The sequence below is a fragment of the Narcine bancroftii genome, chromosome 13, assembly GCF_036971445.1.
Source record: "Narcine bancroftii isolate sNarBan1 chromosome 13, sNarBan1.hap1, whole genome shotgun sequence".
In the NCBI taxonomy this organism is placed as follows: domain Eukaryota; kingdom Metazoa; phylum Chordata; class Chondrichthyes; order Torpediniformes; family Narcinidae; genus Narcine; species Narcine bancroftii.
The window spans coordinates 2,821,976-2,842,386 of NC_091481.1; the positions used below are offsets into that span (position 1 = coordinate 2,821,976).

Below are 20,411 nucleotides of genomic sequence, written 5' to 3' on the forward strand. Positions count from 1 at the left end.
TCTAAAGCAACTGCTACTGTTGGCGCTTTACTCCCTTCTACTGCATGAATTACGTTAATAAATTTACAAATATTGTCTGTTGTGTGTCTTTTTTTAATAAATCCAGTTTGGTCTAGATTTACCATTTTAGGTACATACTCTGCTAATCTGTTTGCTAATAGTTTAGCTATTATCTTATAATCTGTGTTAAGTAATGATATTGGTCTATATGACGCTGGTGCGAGTGGATCTTTCCCTTGCTTTAGTATTACTGTAATTATTGCTGTTTAACATGAATCTGGTAAGCTTTGTGTTTTATCAATCTGGTTGATTACTTCCAGGAGGGGAGGAATTAATAAATCTTTAAATGTTTTATAGAATTCTATTGGGAATCCATCCTCTCCTGGTGTTTTATTATTTGGTAATTTTTTTATTATCTCTTGTATTTCTACTATTTCAAATGGTTCTATTAATTTATTTTGTTCCTCTATTTGTAATTTTGGTAGTTCAATTTTAGTTAAAAATTCATCTATTTTGCCTTCTTTCCCTTCGTTTTCAGTTTGGTATAATTGTTCATAGAATTCTCTAAAGTTTTCCTTGATCTCCGTTGGATTATATGTGATTTGTTTGTCTTTTTTCCTTGATGCCAATACCATTTTCTTAGCTTGTTCTGTCTTAAGCTGCCATGCTAGAATTTTGTGTATTTTTTCTCCTAGTTCATAATATTTCTGTTTTGTCTTCATTATATTCTTCTCCACCTTATATGTTTGTAATGTTTCATATTTTATTTTTTTATCTGCCAATTCTCTTCTTTTAGTTGCATCTTCCTTCATTGCTAATTCTTTTTCTATATTTGCTATTTCCCTTTCAAACTGGTCTGTTTCCTGATTATAGTCCTTCTTCATCTTGGTTACATAACTTATTATTTGCCCTCTAATGAACACTTTCATTGCATCCCATAGTATAAACTTATCTTTCACTGATTCCGTATTTATTTCAAAATACATTTTAATTTGTCTTTCAATGAATTCTCTAAAATCCTGCCTTTTAAGTAGCATGGAGTTTAATCTCCATCTATACATTCTTGGAGGGATGTCCTCCAACTCTATTGTCAATATCAAGGGTGAATGGTCCGATAATATTCTAGCTTTATATTCTGTTTCTCTTACTCTATCTTGCATACGAGCTGATAACAAAAATAGGTCTATTCTTGAGTATGTTTTATGTCTACCCGAATAATATGAATATTCCTTTTCCTTTGGGTGTTGTTTCCTCCATATATCCAAAAGTTGCATTTCTTCCATCGATTTAATTATAAATTTGGTTACTTTGTTCTTTCTGTTAATTTTTTTCCCAGTTTTGTCCATATTTGAATCCAAATTCAGGTTGAAATTCCCTCCTATTAATATGTTCCCTTGCGTATCTGCTATCTTCAAAAAAATATCTTGCATAAACTTTTGATCTTCTTCGTTAGGTGAATATACATTGAGTAGATTCCAAAACTCCGAATATATCTGACATTTTATCATTACATATCTACCTGCTGGATCTATTATTTCCTCTTCTATTTTAATTGGCACATTTTTACTAATTAATATAGCTACTCCTCTTGCTTTTGAATTATACGACGCTGCTGTTACATGTCCTACCCAATCTCTCTTTAATTTCTTGTGCTCCAATTCAGTTAAATGTGTTTCTTGCACAAATGCTATATCAATTTTTTCTTTTTTCAGTAAATTTAGCAGTTTCTTCCTTTTGATTTGGTTATGTATTCCGTTAATATTTAAAGTCATATAGTTCAGCGTAGCCATTTCATACTTTGTTTATCTTCCCTTTCCGTTTCTCCATCATCACCTTTCCTTCTTATCCATTTCTGCTTTCTTGTTTTGAACACTTTATAAGACAACATTTCTAAAACATCAAACATTTTCCTTATTCTCCTATTTAAAACTTCTTTAACCCCATTCTCCCCTCCCCCTCCTGAGTTGCCCTTTATCCCTTGTCGGGCAACCACATCTCCCCTCTCCATTTGGATTTGCGAATTCACTCGCAAACGTCAATTGATTTTGCAGTGACCGTAACTCCTCCCCACCCAGCTCCCCCCCGGAAAAGATTTCAATTTTCATATGTAACAAAGGTCACTCTTTTAATTCCCTCCTTATTCCCTCTATTCCCTTTCCCTCCCTTATTAATTCTTATCTATACTCTATATATTTTCCTCTAAATATGGATACATTCATATATACACATTATATATATACACACATATACCCCTATACACACATACATATAGTTCGTGGTCATTTTTACTCTCATGACATGTCTTCATCTCTCTGCTTGTTTTGTAGTTGTTCTGCAAATTTTCGTGCTTCCTCCGGATCCGAGAATAGTCTGTTTTGTTGCCCTGGAATAACTATTTTAAGTACCGCTGGGTACTTTAACATAAATTTATATCCTTTTTTCCATAAGATCATTTTTGCTGTATTGAACTCCTTCCTCTTCTTCAGGAGTTCAAAACTTATGTCTGGATAGAAAAAAAATTTTTGACCTTTATATTTCAGTGGCTTTTTGTCTTCTCTTACTTTCTTCATTGCTTTCTCCAATATATTTTCTCTTGTTGAATATCTTAAGAATTTTACTAAAATGGATCTTGGTTTTTGCTGTGGTTGTGGTTTCGGGGCTAAAGTTCTATGTGCCCTCTCTATTTCCATTTCTTCCTGTAATTCTGGTCTTCCTAGGACCCTGGGGATCCAATCTTTTATAAATTCTCTCATATTCTTGCCTTCTTCATCTTCCTTAAGGCCCACTATCTTTATATTATTTCTTCTATTATAGTTTTCTATTATATCTATCTTCTGAGCTAACAGCTCCTGTGCCTCTTTAGCTTTTTTATTAGATTCTTCTAATTTCTCTTTTAAGTCTTTTACTTCCATATCTACAAATGTTTCTCGTTTTTCCATATTTTCCACTCTTTTTGCCAATTCTGATATGGCCACTTCCATTTTATTCATTCTTTCTTCTGCATTCTTAATTCTTCTTTTTATCTCATCAAATTCTTGTAATTGCCATTCTTTCACTGATTCCATATATTCTTTAAAAAAAGCTACATCCATTGTCTTGCTTTTCTCTTCTTCTTCCACTTCTTTCTGTTCTTCTTCTTCTTCTTCCTCTGGGTTGACCATCTGTTGTTTCCTTGTTACCCTCTTCTTTCTTGTTCTCGTTATTGTCTGTGTTCTGCACCTGCTGCTGTGCTGCAGGTGTCTCTCTCAGCTGTGGAGATCGACTCTGCAGCTGTTCCCCCCTCCCGTCAGTGGGTTTTTTTTCATGCGCATCGCGCACTTTTAGTCAGCTCTGTGAGCCATTTTTGTCGTCCCGAGCCCGGGACTTCCACTGACCTGAGGGAGCGGGCCTCTCTCTCCGCGGCGGGCCTCTTCGGACAGGTAAGGCCTTCACCTTCTTCTTCCGACGTTCTTTCTTCCTCTTTTCTTCCCGTTGTTTTCGACTTTTCTCTCTTCGCTGCCATTTTCTTCTCACCTTTATTTTTACTTTATTGTAAATTTTAATCTTGTACCTTTGTGCTTTATGTTTTTTTTTTAACTTTTCGGGAGAGGGCTGGAATTCCCTGACCGGCCACTACTCCATCACGTGACTCCTAACTTTTAGGAAAAGTGAAGTAAAATGATAATAAAAGCTTACTCTATAAGATCTCCCCTGAATCTCCTATGCTCTAGGACAGTGGTTCTCAACCTTTTTACCTTCCAAACTTTCATCCTTCTGACAAGAAACATTGAACTATTAACCAACAACTTTCCTGATCCAGTCACTTTAATTTTTTTACATATATGGACATATAGCACATTAACAGGCCATTATACATTTCAAAATTTGGCTTACCAGTTTAAGAAAATCAATTAGTTTATGAGCATCTTCGCCCCTTGACAAGTCCACAAAGTCCTTGGGCAACCGGTAACTCAAGTAGGGGCTGGGCTGTACAGTCATTTCACTTGTTATGTAGCGGAAGACTGGAGCATCCTACCACAGGAAGAACAAAGATCATTACATGCTTTCACCAACTCATCTCAGACCCTTCCCAAAAGGTAAAAGAATTTAATTATTGTCACACATGCCGAGATACAAAGAAAAGCTTTGTTAGGCATTCTCTTCAGTCTATTCATCCCATTCTCTCTTTTGCTTCTCTTTCCCCTATTGTTAGAGGTGCCAGGCAACACTCACGACAACTCTTTGTTTGCCTTACGGAAGGAAGAAGTTGAACTATATCACAGATATTAAATTTTGTAACCTTTGAACATTCTGTGTCACCTATCAAATGTGTCATCTCCCAAACCGGTGACCTCTACCCTGAAGGAGACCATGAAGGGGTGGTACGGTTAGTATAGTGGTTAATGCAACACTGCTACAGCGTCAGTGACCCAGGTTTGAATCCTGCGCTGCCTTGAAGGAGTTTGTACGTTCTCCCCGTGTCTGCGTGGGTTTTCCCTGGGTGCTCCGGTTTCCTCCCACCCTTCAAAATGTATGGGGGTAGGGCGGCACTGGTTTGTGGGCAGGAAAGGCCTATTACTGCACTGTATGCCTAAAAATTAAAAACATTTTTTAAAAAATGTAAAGGTAGCAGAGTAATACATCACGGAACAGGCCCTTCGGCTCAACTTGCCCACCCTGACCCAGTTGGCATTCTGGGCTACTCCCATTTGCCTGGTTTTGATCCATATTGTTTAAACCCCCCTCCCATCTATATTAATCTGTCAAAATGCCTTCAGAATGTAGCCACTTTGAATTTCCTCTGGCAGCTCGCTCCAGATGCTGACCACCCTCTGAGTAAAACAAGTCCCTCGGATCCCTCTTAAATCATCCCTCTGGTTCTAGAATCATCTTCATTCCTTATTTCACTTTATACACACACCTCATGATTTTATAAACCTCTATAAGGTCACCCCTGAATCTCCTATGCTCTAGGACAGTGGTTCTCAACCTTTTTTCTTTCCACTCACATACCACCTTAAGTAATCCCTTACACAGAGCACCTACGACATCCGATACACACTGTACTCTAAGTGAGCTCTCACTAATGCCTTATGAATCATGAGATCTCAAGTTTTGTACTCAATACCCCACCCAATGATGCCTTCCTCATGCCCACTCGAGTCACCTTTTCGGGAAACTGTCCTACTCTGGAAAAATTAAGGAGATACAATTTAATTTCTTCAGATTTATGTTTTAGATGTCAGAAGGAAGTAGGTTTTTTTTACATTCTACTTGATTGTGTGAAACAGTAAAACCTTTTGGAATAGACAAGGAATTTTTAGAAGTTATTTTGAAAGTGAAACTTTCATTAAATCCTTTAGCATTTTTGCTGGGTAATATTAAGAGTGAATTTAGAATTAAGATTACTTAGATTTCAAATTGCATTTTTGAGACTAGCATTAGCTGCAGCAAGAAAATATTTAGGAGTTACTTGGAAAAATGAGACTGATTTGAATATACAGAGATGGCATATGGAATTGAGGTCGTATCCTGTTGGAGAAAATAACATATAACTTATGTGATGAAGATCTTTTTTATTGTAAATCATGAAGCCCTTATTTGGATTGTATGGGTTTGAGTTTCTGAGTCCCCCGGCTGCATAGAGGTGGTGTTTCTCTAATCCATGGTATACAACTGTACCCCTAGGACTCCCTGAAGGTGTCCTCTAAGCACACAACACTGTTACTGGAAATGTACTGTCTGATGTTCAGAATACCTGCCTATATTTTGCTCATACCTTGATGAGGGGCTCAGGCCCAAAATGTCGGTTCTGTATCTTTATCTTTGCTACATAAAGTGCACTGTTTGACCTGCTGAGTTTCTCCAGCCTCGTATTTTTACTTCAACAAATATACAGAAAAGACAGAGGGAGGATTAGGTCTGGCATGTGATTTTTCTTAAAAATCAGGATTTCTAGGCAAAATCTCACAAAGCACAGTAAACATCAAGAAGACAAAGTGAACAATCACGAGGTTGCTTTTACCAGGTCCGCATGGTCTCCCTTGCTGATGTTCTGTCCAGATGTCAGCTCCTCCCAGGAGAATAGCAAGGAATTGGTCACCTCTCCAAATGGGTTAAAATCTATGATCCACACCTTGCTCTGTGAAACAAGTCATGGGAACAATATGGAAGATTTAACAAAAGTTAAAAAGTTACGCAAGATCATTATTAATTAACTGGAACAAATGGCTCAGGAAATCAACAATTTATTTCAGAAGGGCTGCAACCTTATTTTAGCCCAAACTAATGGATGTGAAGCAGGTACAGATTCACACAAGGTCAATTAGGATAGGAGGTCCAACCAATAGCTCATTTTAGGCTCATTGTAGACATTGTGACTCGGACAAGGTCAGGTGCATGCCAGAAGACCCCTTGATCTTGTAGTAAAAACACAAAATTATGGAGAAACTCAGCTGGTCAAACAGTGTCCTTTAGGTAGCAAAGGTAAAAATACAGAACCAACGTTTCAGGCTCGAGCCCTTCATCAAAGTAGGAGAGAATGTCGCAAACATCCAAACAAAAAGACGGTGGGGGGGGGGGGGCGAGGAGGGGTGGCAAAGGCATGAGATGAAAGGTGGAGAAGGGAGGGAGGGGACAGCAGCGATCAGGGAGAGGAGGGATGGCTGGGTGGGTGGAGGAGGAAGGTAGGGGAGAACTAGAAAAACTGGAAAGGGGAAAGAAATGGTGAGCAGGTTAGCAGAAAGCAGAGAAGTTGAAGTTAAGGCCATCTGGCTGGAGAGTGCCCAGACATAAAATAAGGTGTTGTTCCTGCAATCTGCGGGTGGTCTGGTGGGATAGTACATAAGGCCATGGACAGACATAGGAGTGTGACTCAGAATTGAAATGGATGGTTACTGGGAGGTCGCTGTTGTGGCGGACGGAGTAGAGATGCTCAGGGAAGCAATCTGTGAATGTCTCTCTGATGTAGAGAAGGTCATTCTGCATCTCTGTTCAATGATGCCAGACTATCTTTCCTCTACATTGGAGACTGGGCACAGACTGGGAGATCACTTCGTTGAGCACCTTGGTTCTGTTTGCCCCAATAGCGTGGATCTCCCAGTGGCCACCCATAACATTTCCCCATCCCATTCCCTTCCTTGCTGACATATCTGTCATGGTCTCACATACTGCCAGACTGAGACCACCCGCAAATTGGAGGAACAACATTTCATCTTCCGACTGGGCACCCTCTAACCACATGGCAATAATATCAACCTCTGGCTTTGTTAAACACCCTCCCCCACCCCCACTTCTTACCCTACCACCTTTTACCAGCTCGGTCTCTCCCTTCCCTGTCTCCTTTCGCACAGACATAATCTTTCTACCTTGTCCCATATCAGATCAAATTAACACCTTTTGTTGGTCTGGATTCCTCTGCCAGCCAGCACTGTCCGAGTTCGGAGACCTTCTGAGATTTCCAGCTTTTGGCTCATTCCTTGAAGAAGAGTTCAGGCCCGAAACGTCAAAAATAGATCTTTGATTTTTATGGATGCTGAAAGACCGGCTGAGTTCCTCCAGCATTTCTGTGTGTTTTTATATCTACATTCTTGGCCATACTTCCATGTGAGATGGACCACTCCTGGAGTGCTGGTCACCCAACTATCACAAAAACATCACTAAGTTGGGAGGGTGCAGAGGAAATTTAGCAGAATGTTGCCAGGACTAGAGGGGTGAGTTACAAAGAGAGGCTGGGTCCTTATTTCCCAGAGAGAAGGAGGCTCCAGGAGGAACTTATAGAAGTTTATCAGATCAGATACCATGGGGGGTAAGGGGGGGCGGGGGGGGAAAGCATGGATAATGTGCATGTGCATGGGCTGCATCCTAAGTTAGATGAGTCAAGAACTAAAGGGCATAGGTTTAAAGTGAAAGGGGAGAAGTTCAAGAGGGATGAGAGGCAACTTTTTCATTCAGAGAGTGGTCCATCTCTGCCAGAGGAATCTGTCAAATGAGCTCTGTTACAATGCTCAACAGCCTTTTGAACAGATATATGCATAAGAAGGGTGAACACAGAGTCTTTTTCCCCAGAGTAGGGGAAATAGGCAACCAGAGGACAGAGATTTAAGATGAGGGTGGGAGATTTAACAGGAACCTGAGGGAAAGTATTTTTTAAACAAAGAGCATGGTGGATGGATGGAACGGCTGCCTGAGGAAGTAGTTGAGGCAGGTACAATTGCATCATTTAAGAAACATTTGGACGGATACATCAATAGGATAGGTTTGGATAGGTTTATGGGCCAAACACAGGCATGTAGGTCTAGTGTGGGTCGGACATTTTGGTCAGCATGGGTCTGTTTCCACACTGTATGACTCAAGAAGGATAATCTCTCAACATCCCCAAAACACAGCAACCTCAGTCTTGGTACAAAGGCCAGATAAAGTCAATCACCTCCTTTATTGCCTGCAGAGTCAGTTGTAGAAATCACAGGTCTGCTTTGGGTCCAGGAGCTTCCTTTGATGTGGAGGAAGCAATCCTAGGCTGTTTGTCAACCTGTTTTATCAGTCTGCAGGTTTGGGAACAGGGGATTTCTATGTGACTCATCTGTCAGTTAAGCAGATCTTGATAGATTCATTAAACTTCTGAGAGGGATTCTGCAATCATCTTGCAGTGAGAGGGTTTCATTCACAAACCACAGGTTCATCTCCCAGCTTCTGAAGACCAGTCAGGCAAAGCAGACACTTGGAGTGGTAGGTGGGCCAATACCTGTGCAGATGGACAGGCAAAGCAGACACTTGGACTGATAGGTGGGCTAATACCTGTGCAGGTGGACAGGCAAAGAGAGCTGCTCCTTTGGAAAGCCCACCAAAATGCTCTTCAGAGAGAGAGAGAGACTGAAGAAAGCTCACAGTTCATACACCCAAACATTGGGTAATACCACTGGACAGAGACCCAAGAGAAACCTGTCTGGTTGATTCCTGGGATGAAAGGGTTAACATATGAAGGGAGTTTGAGCTGTTCAGGGCAACACTTCTTAGTGTTTTGAAGAATGAGGTGAAATATATGATGGACTGACAGGAAAGGGACAGATATAGGAAAGGCTCAGATACATCTGAGGAAGAAAAGGCGATCTTGGAGAGAGCAGGGATTTAGTCCACACAACTCCTGACTTGCCCACTAACAGGGTGGATGCTGAGATTGTATTGGTGACGGTAAGACTATGGCTTCGAACAGTGAAGCTCATAACGGAGTATTGAGGCCCATTTCAGTGTTCGTTGCAAGCTCGGATCCAATTTCACTGCTGCTGAACACCTTTCTCCAGAGAGCAGTGCCTTTAATATTTTTCCATTACACGTGGTCTCTATTGCTGCCACACAATCTCCTCATGATGCCTTGCCTTCCAGTGCAGTAGAATATTCCACCTGAACCAGAAGGTATGTCAGGAGTAATGTGGTCAAATCTCTCCAAGAATGCTGAAGTCCCTGAACCCTGTCAGAGCCCAATCCAGTCTCTGCCTCTCATTCTCCTTCCATGCTTCCAAAACAATTTTGAGCTAGTCTACATTTTGGCCATATTTCATGAAGGGAATTCAAAAATATTGGTAAGAGGGATCATTATCCTCAGTAATAGAAAAGCAATGTATTGGTTCTGTTTTAGATGAGGTGGACATACCTGACTGTCCCTGTACACATCAAATACAACTGTAAACAAGAAAAAAATGAATCAGATTTCTGAAGCACCTGAAATAAACCGCGAATGCATCAAAAACACAATTATTTGCCCATTTACATTTTTAATCAATTCTGTAAATCCGTTATAATGAAAATACAGTAAAAGACCCAGTATCCGACACCTATTCTGATTGGCCGATGCTGATAAGTGAATTTGTCAGTTGCGAGTTGCAAGGATTGTAAATGCTCAGGGCGCCAATTTTAACCTTTTGTATTCTTTCCCTATTTATTTTCCACAATTCTTTTTTGCTGGATGAATTCCAGATAACGGGGATTTTACTGTACTTTAATAAACCAATGTTTGCTGCAAATATTTGGCATGATAAGAAAGACATGACAAACCACGATTTGGCAAAAAATACTTTAGACATTAAACAATATTGCAAACCAATTTAAAACAATCTGTAAAATATCTCATCCTGCTTTTAAGATAGCTTTGTACTTCCTATCGTGTGCTGCCAAACTCTTGTCAGCTATGTCCCACATGCCAAGATCATATAGCAAGAGGCAATCAGTTTTATCAAGACAAGCTGTTGTTACTTTAATAACTTATTTAATCAGAACATTAATATCTGATGACAATGTATTTCTCTACACCTTTCAATAACTATGTGCCAGTTAAGTAACAGATTTCAGTCAGCATGAACTCTGCCTCAAAACTATTTCCAAAGTACAGTAAAACCCCTGGTATCTGGCACCTATGGACATTGATAGATGTTGGGTAGCGAGTTTTCTGATCGTATGGGACTTCCTCTTACAACGCCTAACTAATACACCTGCATTAAGAATAAAAAGTTTAAAAGACAAAAAAAACTACAATGTACTTACACTGAACAAACTTCACTTGCATGAATATATAAACCTTACCACATTTTACTTTATTTTTATTAACATTCTTCGAAAACATTTAACCGTCACCGCATCTGCAGGTTCCTCCCCCTCCATGGAGCCCAAAAGATGAACAATAACATCATAGATAATTAACCCCCCCCCCCCACAAATTTACAGATAAAGCCTTACTAATACACTTCATAATATACTAATAAAGATAAAGACTCTTACTAAGAAGGGATAAGGAGACACTTTAAGAAAGTCACCCCAACAGCGAGCAACATCAACCAGCTCTTCATCCTGGGTGATGGCTTTTTATACAAACACGACCAAGGCACTCCTCTGGCTGAATATTTGCTCCCATCTTCACCAAAGGTTTGTGTGTCAATTCAGATAGCATTTATTTTTACAATTTTAAACTTTTATTTCATTCAATTTATTTATCTATCTATCAATTTATTTATTTGCCTCAAAAAAATTTTTGCTGGTTGCCTGAGTTTGCCATTTTCTTGAATTCCAGAAACAGGAATTTTACCGTGGTTTAGAAGTTCTAACATAAAATATAGTTTGGATTAGGGAAGTTGATCAGTTACTGGTGTTGTGGCCCAACGATTTCAGGCTGTGCATGTTGGAACTTGAGTCGTTATTCTGGATCAAAGTTTGAGGATTGTGTAGCAAAAAGAAACTTGCTGGAATGAACTCAGCAGGTCATGAAGTGTTAAGTTTAAGTTTGCAATGGGGGAGAAGCAACTGCTAACATTTCAGGTGGAAAATTTTGTAGAACTTGTTCACAGGCGGCTTGGTCAGTGCAACGCCATTACAGCGCCAGCATCCAGGTTTGAATCGGCACTGTCTGTCAGGAGTTTGTACGCTCTCCCCGTGTCTGCATGGGTTTCCAGATTCCTCCCATGGGAGTTGTAGGTTAAATGGGGTATTTAGACAGCATGGGCTTGTGGGCTAGTAGGACCTGTTACTGTGGTATGTGTCTAAATTTAAATATTAAAACTCTGTATAAATTTTTAAAAATTGAATTTCCGGCATCATTTTCTAGACAACCTTTATTGTTTGAAAATAAATAACAACTTTATTTAAACTCAAACAGAATCTATAAGAATAAATGGTAACTCCACAAATAACGTGATGGTATTAGGCAACAACTTAATTTTAAAAACTGCTGAGGAAGGACAATTTAGATACCAGCTTGGTCACCTATGCAGTAACTGGCTCATAAACTTGGCAACTGTTTCTAAAGAATGAAATAAAAAGATACTTGCAATCCTCATCCAAGAACTTGTATTGTACTTGATCTTTAAAGAAATCGATAATGGAACTAAGAATATTGGCTTCTTGGCTGCACACATGGTCATAATATTGTGTGTGGTCTCTTTGGGTGATTCCTGCAAGAAAGTTTGGTCAGAAAATTTGTCAATTTCTTTGTAATTGATTATTTTTGGTTTAAACGTGAAAAGTAATTTTCAGAATAGTACCTATTAGTTTATTTTCTTTGACAAAACATCTGAACTCCCCTCCAGGAATCAACTCGCACCATTTCCTAAGAACAAGCTAAAGAGAAATCTTGATTTTAGTGTCAATGTGGAAAACATTGAATTACATGCCAATTAGGTCAATTATACAATCACTCGACAGATAGGTTGAAAGTTTTATGACCAAGCAAACTTTTGACCTTGCATAAACATGACCCCCCCACCCAAGAACATTTAATGACAGAGTAAACATATCCAATAACAAATTTATTGCATCCTCCAACTCAAAAAGCTAACTGGTTTTGAAAAAACAATTAAACAATGAGGTGGAGGAGGTCGAGCAGCATCAGTGGGAGTGAAAGAATGGTCAACGTTTCAGGTGGGATCCCTACATAAACAATGTGGTGGAGGAACTCTTGAAGGGGGCTGTGGCCTGAAACATTAAACGCTCTTTCTCCCACTCATGCTGCTGAGTTCCTCCAGCAGATTGTTGTCTTTTGCTCCAGATTCTCTGGTTTAGAAAACTGTTTTTTAGAAAGAAAAACTTGAGGTTTGCAGATCCTGTGATTGTAATAAAAACACAGAAATGCTGGAGGAAGTCAGCCAGTCTCACAGTGTCCAGAGGAGGTGAAAATATATTACTGACATTTTGGGCCTGAGTCCTTGTCTTTCTTAATGACCAATAGAGTGTAAAGGGGTTACATGAGTGTGCTAAAATGAGTCTGCTGGGAACTTTTAGTACTTTGAGGAGATTTGGTATGTCATCAATTTCTACAGGTGTACCGTGGAGAGCATTCTGACTGGTTGCATCAATGTCTGGTATGGAGGTGCCAATGCTCAGGATTGAGAGTTGTGAACTCGACCAGCACTATCATGGGCATCTTTAAGAGGCTGTATCTCAAGACATCAGCCTATATTCTCAAGGACCCTCACTACCCAGCCCATGCCCTTTGCAATACTACTATCAGGAAGGAGGTACAGGAGCCTGAGAATGAACATCCAATGTCACAAAAACAGCTTCTTCCCCTCCGACATCAGATTTCTGAATGAACAATGAACCTATCGGCACTACCTCACTTATTTACTTTTAAATATTGTATTTACAGAACATAATTTAATGCAATTTTGCATCTGTAATGCACAATCCTGCTGCAGCAAAACAACAAATCTTGTGACACATGTTCATGACAATAAATTTGATTCTGATGAGATTCACTTTAAGAAATGTCATTTGGCAAGTATCAGATCTATAAATCTGGAAACTCTAAGAGATCTGAAGCTAGAAACTGACTTACCTGGGTGTCTATTTTGGGGTCTGGTGAATCATCTGTACAGTGAAGAAATCTGGGCGAAAAATCAAACATTTGCCTCAAAAAACAATCAAAGTGATGGGCTCTAAAAACTAAAAAACATCCTGTTCATAAGTTTAAAATGCCATGGAGAAAGCCAATAATGTCTGAACTGCCTCTTGACAAATTAAAACAATAAAATGCATTAATATTGCTCAAAGCTTCAACATTTGAGGGGCTTCTTTTTAGCAGTATGGCAGCTATTTTGTCCTCTAAACTGGCCTTGTTGTGAAAACCAACTCCCTGAAGTAAAAGAAAAAAATCCTAAATGAAATAATTTAAAACCAGTCATCAGTTTGCTTGATTAACAGGATGGAAATAACTCCAAGCTGTAAAGAAGATTGATCGTTGCTAATTACCAAGGAGAAAATATGGTCTTTCCCCTGCTCCCGCCCCCTCTTCCCCCCCCCCCCCCCCCTTGCCCAGTGTACAGCAGTTCTGCTGTGTGATACAGTTAACTGGAAGTACAGGCGCCCAAGATGGCAGCGCTGTACTCTAGGGAACAGCAGGCCGGTGAGGGGCACCAAAAATAGGAAGAGCACCCCCCCGTTGAGGAGCAGAGGAGATGACCCTACGGGCCAGTGGTCACAGCAGCAGACCAGCGAGGGGCTCAGTGGCTGAGCGACCCACACAGTCTGCGGGTGACTTACAGTTGGAAGATCTGCACGGGCTGCTGGAGACTGGCTCATGGGAACTTGGTATTGGAGCTAAGATTTGAGAGGGTGCTGAGGGCAAGAAGGGCCCCTGAGCTAAAGGCTTCCTGATTGTATCGGAGGTTTGGATCTGAAGCTCAGGCTGCTGGCGGTTTGAACAGGAATCTGTGGGAGGGCACTCAGTGTCTCTGAAGGGACTCTCTTTTGCTTCTATTGTTAGGGGTGCCAGGCAATACTAATGGCGACTCTTTGTTTGCCTTACAGCAGAATATCACGTACATTACATTTTAATGTATTACTGCATTGCAGTAAAAGGAACCTTGATGCACAAATGCAAAGTGGCAGAAGACTGAAGATCCACTTAGAGGTGGTAACTGTGTTGCAGCTGCCTTGTGATTGATTATCTCCTTCCTGGGACACAGTGTCAGAGCAACCAGAGCCGAGAACACCTATCTCGAACTGCCCCCAAAAAGACGGTGCAATGCTAATTTCTTGAACTGCCACACTCTTTGTGGCTCGTCCCACAATTATACAGGTTGCCAGTTCAACAAGATTGACCCAGTGATGAAGAATAAGCCTGGGTTTATTTTCATACCCACAAGCAGTTGATTTGGCCACTGAGTACCATTTCATGGGCTTCACCTTTGCATGTCACTGACTATGGGTTCGGCTGCAATGCTCCCTTAATAACCTGTTACTATGACGGTTTAAGCCTGAATTAAATACTAGTAATAAAACACGAAAGGCTGTAGACACCGTGGCTGAAGTAAAAAAAACAATGCTGGAGAAGCGTAGCTGTCTCCAGCCCCTTCCCTCTCCATTCAGAGCTATCCTCCTTCCTCTCTGTGCTGGTGTGTCCTCCCTCCCTTATCTCCCTACCTCCTTCCTGTGGGATTGTGCTTCTTCCCCTCCCCCCAACATTTTGTTCAAGCACCTGCCCACATTATTTCATCTCTTGATGAAGGGCTCATCTGAAACGTTGGTTCTGTATCTTTATCTTTGCTCTATAAAGTCCACTTTCGCCTTCCCAAGATCGTGTTCTATGGCGAGCTCTCCACTGGCCATCGTGACAGAGGTGCGCCAAAGAAGAGGTACAAGGACTGCCTAAAGAAATCTCTTGGTGCCTGCCCCATTGACCACCGCCAGTGGGCTGATCTCGCCTCCAACTGTGCATCTTGGCGCCTCACAGTTCGGCGGGCAGCAACCTCCTTTGAAGAAGACCGCAGAGCCCACCTCACTGACAAAAGGCAAAGGAGGAAAAATCCAACACCCAACCCCAACCAACCAATTTTCCCCTACAACCGTGTCTACCTGTCCCGCATCGGACTTGTCAGCCACGAACGAGCCTGCAGCTGACATGGACATTACCCCTCCATAAATCTTCGTCCGCGAAGCCAAGCCAAAGAAAAAAAAGAAAATAAAGTCCACTGTTTGACCTGCTGAGTTTCTCCAGCCTCGTGTTTTTACTAATTAAATATTCACTGCTTCAAGAAGTGAACGCCTGAAAGGAAGTGATGAGAATTCGAGCAGTATGATCATCGAAAGCAGCAAAGGGCTCCAGTACATACGGCTGAGTCAAGTCGTGTGTGACAAAGTCTGAACCTTTCAGGAGCAGGAAGATGTCACTCAGATTATTGCACTTGAGGGAGCCGTTCATGGCGATCCATTGCGCATCCTAAAATGGAGAAAAGATGGATTCAATGAACTTTACCTATTGGTCCAACAGAGCAAGATTGACATTCATGGACACTTCATCGACTCACCCACCCCTCCCATTTAGAATACACTGGATAAGAATAATGAAGAAAGCACATCACCATCCCAACTTTCTAACAAGTTTGAGGAGGTTCAGCATGTGGGTGAATACTCCATCAAGTCTCTTCTGATTGGTTTCAAAACTCGAGTGCACAGGAACGCAGAAGGAGATGAACCTTGCAAAGTTCATCTCAGGCACCAGCGTCCTGTCCAATGAAGACCATTTGGAACTTCCAATTCATCCTGCATCCTGTTCAGTGAATAATTCGGACTCAAGTCTGATCATGAAAAATGAACAAGAATATATCTTGGGGTTTGCCCTGTTCGCAGTCAGCTGTCTGGGACCCTAGCCCTTCGCATTTTATTTTGTTTTGCAAATGTCCCTCACATATAATTCCTTCCTGCATCAAACCCTTCATTAACAATCAATCTCCCATAATCAAGAGGTAAATACAACATGCAGGCACCTTGCATAGAGCACAGTCAGATACCTGCTCAGACTCTCAAACTTGTTCTGCTCTCTGCAAAATCAAGGCTGCCTCTTACCCTCCTTGACCACCTTCTACATCTACGTAGCAGACTTGCAAATTTCTATAGGTGTATGATGGAGAGCATGCCGAATAGTTGCATCACTGTCTGATGTGAAGGTAACAATGTACAGGATAGGAAAAGGCTACAGAGGATTGTGAACTTGGCCAGCGCCAACATGGGCATCAGTCTTCACTCCATCCAACATCTACAAGAGGTGGCATCTCCTCTATCCTCAAGGACCTTCATCACCCAGGTGTATAAAAACTTACCCCTGATGACTCCCCTAAACTTTCCTTCCTTCACTTTGTACAGAATGTCCTCTGGTGTTTGCTATTCCTGTCCTGGGAAAAAGGATCTATATCAAGTCACCTCTCATACTAGAGTTCTTGAAAGCTTGGGGGGTGATATCAGTATGTTGATGCCTTGATGAAGGGATCAAGCCTGAAACACGGATTATGTATATTTATCTTTGCTATATAAAGTACACCGACTGATCTGCCGAGTTTCTCCAGCATTGTATTTTTACTTCAAATTACAATGTCTGCAGACTTTCAGGTTTCTCTACGAAATGGCTGATGGAGTTTAAAATTCTAATTATACATGAAGTGATGCATTTTGGGAGGCCTAACGAGGCTAGAATATACAGCATTGCCGCACAGGTAGGTAACGCAGTTAAAGTAGCACATGGGATACTGACCTTCATTAGTCAGGGCATGGACTATAAGTTCAGGGAGGTCACATCCTGACTTTGTAAAATGGGAGCAAGACATGCAGTTCTAGTCGCCACACTTGAGGAAAGATTTGATAGTGTCAGGGAGGGTGCATAGGGGATTCTTCAGGGTGTGGCCTGGGATGGAGCAATTCAGTTCTGAGGAGAAACTGGAGAATTTGGGTCTGTTCTCCCTGGAGCAGAGGAGGTTTAATGGGAGTGCCAACAATATAAAATTGAGGTACAGATTGATTATAGCAGAGGAAACTTCTCCCCCTATTAGAGAGGAAGACAAGCGATCACAGTTTTAGTGGAAGGGGCAAGGGATTTAGAGGGCAGTAGGGGGAGCTTTTGGAATGTCCCACCAGAGATGGTGATTGAAGTTGGATCACTGAATGCATTTAAATGTCAAGATCAGCCATTCTCAATGGGGGCCGTATGCAACCCCCCCACCCCCCCAATAAAAACTCAGGGGGAGAAAGCCCATTTAAGTAAAGGCCTTTTTTCTCTTTACCTTATGTGACATTAATGTTTTTTTAATGTAGTTGGTAGGAGAGAAGAAAGGAAAATAACCAAAACTTGACACATTCACGGGAAAGAGGCCTCAGACTTTGACCAGAGTCCCAGGGGAGGTCATAACCGAAGAAAGGTTGAGAATGGCTTGAATCCACCATGACATCAGAAGCTATGAACCAAGAGCTCGAAGATGGGATTAATATGGACAGCTACTCGTTGGTAAATCTAGATGTGATGGGATGAACAGTTTATTTTTCTGTTCTGCGTGTCTGTTTACATCACCATGGCTAGATGGGTCTTTTTGAAACACTAAAGAGAGGAGAAAGAATTCTAGAAACACATCGCCATGCCAACAGATCCTTCGGTTGTAAAAATTTTTTTCTGCTCTGCCAAACAACAAGGATTTGGTTTTTCCTTCCTCCAACTAATTTCTTCTCATCAACAACAGATCAGGAAAATTCATCCTGCTGGCTCACTGGTGATCCCTGCACTGGCCCCAGTTACCTTGACTGCATATCCCCTGTACCTTTCCAAGTACTTAAGAGTTGAATCTAAATTCTTGTTCCCAAAGCTTAAAAAATCTTGGCCTTCAGCCACCACCTGGGATTAACCTTTTACAAAATTCTAGTTGCTACTTGAGCCAAGAAAAATCTTCTTGTTTCCTACACTCAGGATTACATAATGAAAGATGGGTTGATTTATGACTAAAACATTGCTCTGGTATTTGCTCTGCCATGAAGTAATTAATCGCGATTTAAACCAACCCTGTCTAATACAATGATATCAGGTTTGAACCAGACAAATCCTTCGAGAGAGGATTTTAGAGAAAGGATGAGGCATTGTTTTCAAGGTGGGTGAGGATAGAGGGGAAGGTCAGGGCTATTGTATCATCCATGGATGGATTTGGACCATAGGCAAATTGGATCAAGTCCAATGTTGCTGGAAAGTGCAATTTGGTGCATTCCATTAGTAGATGCTCAAAGCACTTCTCATGATCATAGATGTCAGTGCCACTGGGCAGTAGTAATTTAATCCAGTCTCTGTCACTCACAACTCAAAAAACTCAACCTTAACAGACTAACCTTCCCCAAGACTCTTACCCTTGGAGCACTCCAATTGAGCTTTGGAAAAACGCTGCCTCCAAGAGAATTTATAGCCTCCTGTACTTGTGCTGCAAAATCTGGGAATTCCGGAGCCTACATATTTAAAAAAGTATAAAAATTAAATGCGAATGTTAACAAAACACCTTCTTCCCAACACCCCAGCAACTCAACTGGGTTAAAACTTTCGGTTCTAAAATTATTCTTTTCATTACTTCTACACCTTGACCTGTGAAATTAATAAATATACATAATTAAACTTTAGAGTGAAACAAATACAAAACTGTCAAAGCAGACCATGCTCATTGGTTAATAAATTAACTAAATAACAACACTTTCACTCAACAAGCCTTTATTCGAAAAAAAATCAACATGGATATGAAATTATATTCACCCAAGATACTAATAATGTTAAACACGAAAATGATAGCGACTTACTACAAGTGTGGCCACATCCTCGTCATCTGACCACTACTTGAAAGAAACAGATAATTAGTAAACATACTCAAAATAAATCAACAAGTCAGATCATTAAAAGCAAAGCTGTAGCATCAATCATAACATGGTTTCAGGAAGGCAACAGTACAGACCTGTACATCCTGTTCCTCTTCGCTGCCTTCATTTGCATATGAAGAATTTGGGACTTCGTTTCTGTAACAATTAAAAACAAATCTGGGCAACAGATGATATGCATTTCCAGGCCATGTACACTGGTGTAAAAGGCGAACTAATAACAGATGAACGATGTTTTCCTATTTTAAATATATTATCTGTATGAAGAATCTGCTGAAAAGGAAAAGCCTGGGAAATGACCCTACAGAGGAGGTGACCACAGTAACAGACCAGCAAGCAGCTGAAAGACCTACGAGCTACGGGCTGTTGGAGATTGGCTCATGGGAACCAGGTATCAGGTTGTATTGAAGGTTTAGAACTGGGAGCTTCAGTTCACCTATGGGTCAGACAGGAGACTCTGCGGGTGCAGAGGCTTGAGGGAACACTAAAGGAGAATTCACAGACACTGTCTCTGAAGATCACAAGATATAGGAGCAGAAGCCGGCCCATTGGCCCATCGAGTTTGCTCCACCATTCTAATCATGAGCTGATCCATCCTCCCACTCAGCCCCATTCCCCGGCTGGATACCTTGACTGTCAATCTCTGCCTTAAATGCACCCAACGACCTCACTTCCACAGACTTGAAGGAACTTTTTGGCTTCTCTTTCTCTTATTGTGGGGGACACCAGGCATTGCTCCTGCCACCTCTTTGTGTGTCTTTAAGGCAGGAGAAAGTTGACAAATTTTGTGCATTATTACATTTTGTGTATCAGAACTTGGCAATAAATTAATCTTAAATTATTTTCTTAGTTTTGAAATGGACAACGTGAAATTTCAAGTACAAATGGAAATCGCTGTTCATGGTGAAGTCAACGGTGAGCATCTCCTGACATTCACCATTTAAAAACAAATAGCTGTTCAATTAATCCTGACAGTCAATGCCAAATCTCTCCCCTTCTCACCTGCCTAGATCCGCCATTATAACTGTGACAAATTACTAACTTAATGTCCTTTCTTTGGTTACATAATGGGAAAGCCAGTGGCCATTGTTTAATTCTGGCCCAGAATCAATATGCTGGAGGAACTCAGGAGTTTGAACAGCATCAGTGGGAGGAAAAACCCATTGTCGACATTCTGGGCCTGAATCCTTCGTCATCTCTTCTCTCCCACTGATGCTGATCAAGTCACTGAGTTCCTCCAGCTGGCTGTCATTTGTTACAAGTTGCAGCAGGCTGTAGGTCTC

At 41.0% G+C, this 20,411-nt stretch overlaps 1 protein-coding gene across 2 annotated transcripts in view; it reads right to left on the reverse strand.

The window, feature by feature from the left end:
- cdc123 (cell division cycle 123 homolog (S. cerevisiae)) overlaps positions 1-20,411 on the reverse strand; it is a 29,576-nt gene that overhangs the window by 5,693 nt on the left and 3,472 nt on the right. Inside the window, exons 3-12 of one of the 2 annotated variants that reach the window (XM_069907460.1) lie at positions 19,206-19,266; positions 19,054-19,086; positions 18,616-18,711; positions 15,573-15,679; positions 13,298-13,346; positions 12,006-12,081; positions 11,793-11,915; positions 9,629-9,657; positions 6,005-6,121; positions 3,874-4,011 (exon numbers count right to left, since the gene is read on the reverse strand). In XM_069907460.1, the coding sequence (XP_069763561.1) occupies positions 3,874-4,011; positions 6,005-6,121; positions 9,629-9,657; positions 11,793-11,915; positions 12,006-12,081; positions 13,298-13,346; positions 15,573-15,679; positions 18,616-18,711; positions 19,054-19,086; positions 19,206-19,266 (829 nt within the window). The remainder of the gene's footprint in view (positions 1-3,873; positions 4,012-6,004; positions 6,122-9,628; positions 9,658-11,792; positions 11,916-12,005; positions 12,082-13,297; positions 13,347-15,572; positions 15,680-18,615; positions 18,712-19,053; positions 19,087-19,205; positions 19,267-20,411) is intronic. The other variant, XM_069907461.1, reaches the window with a different exon arrangement.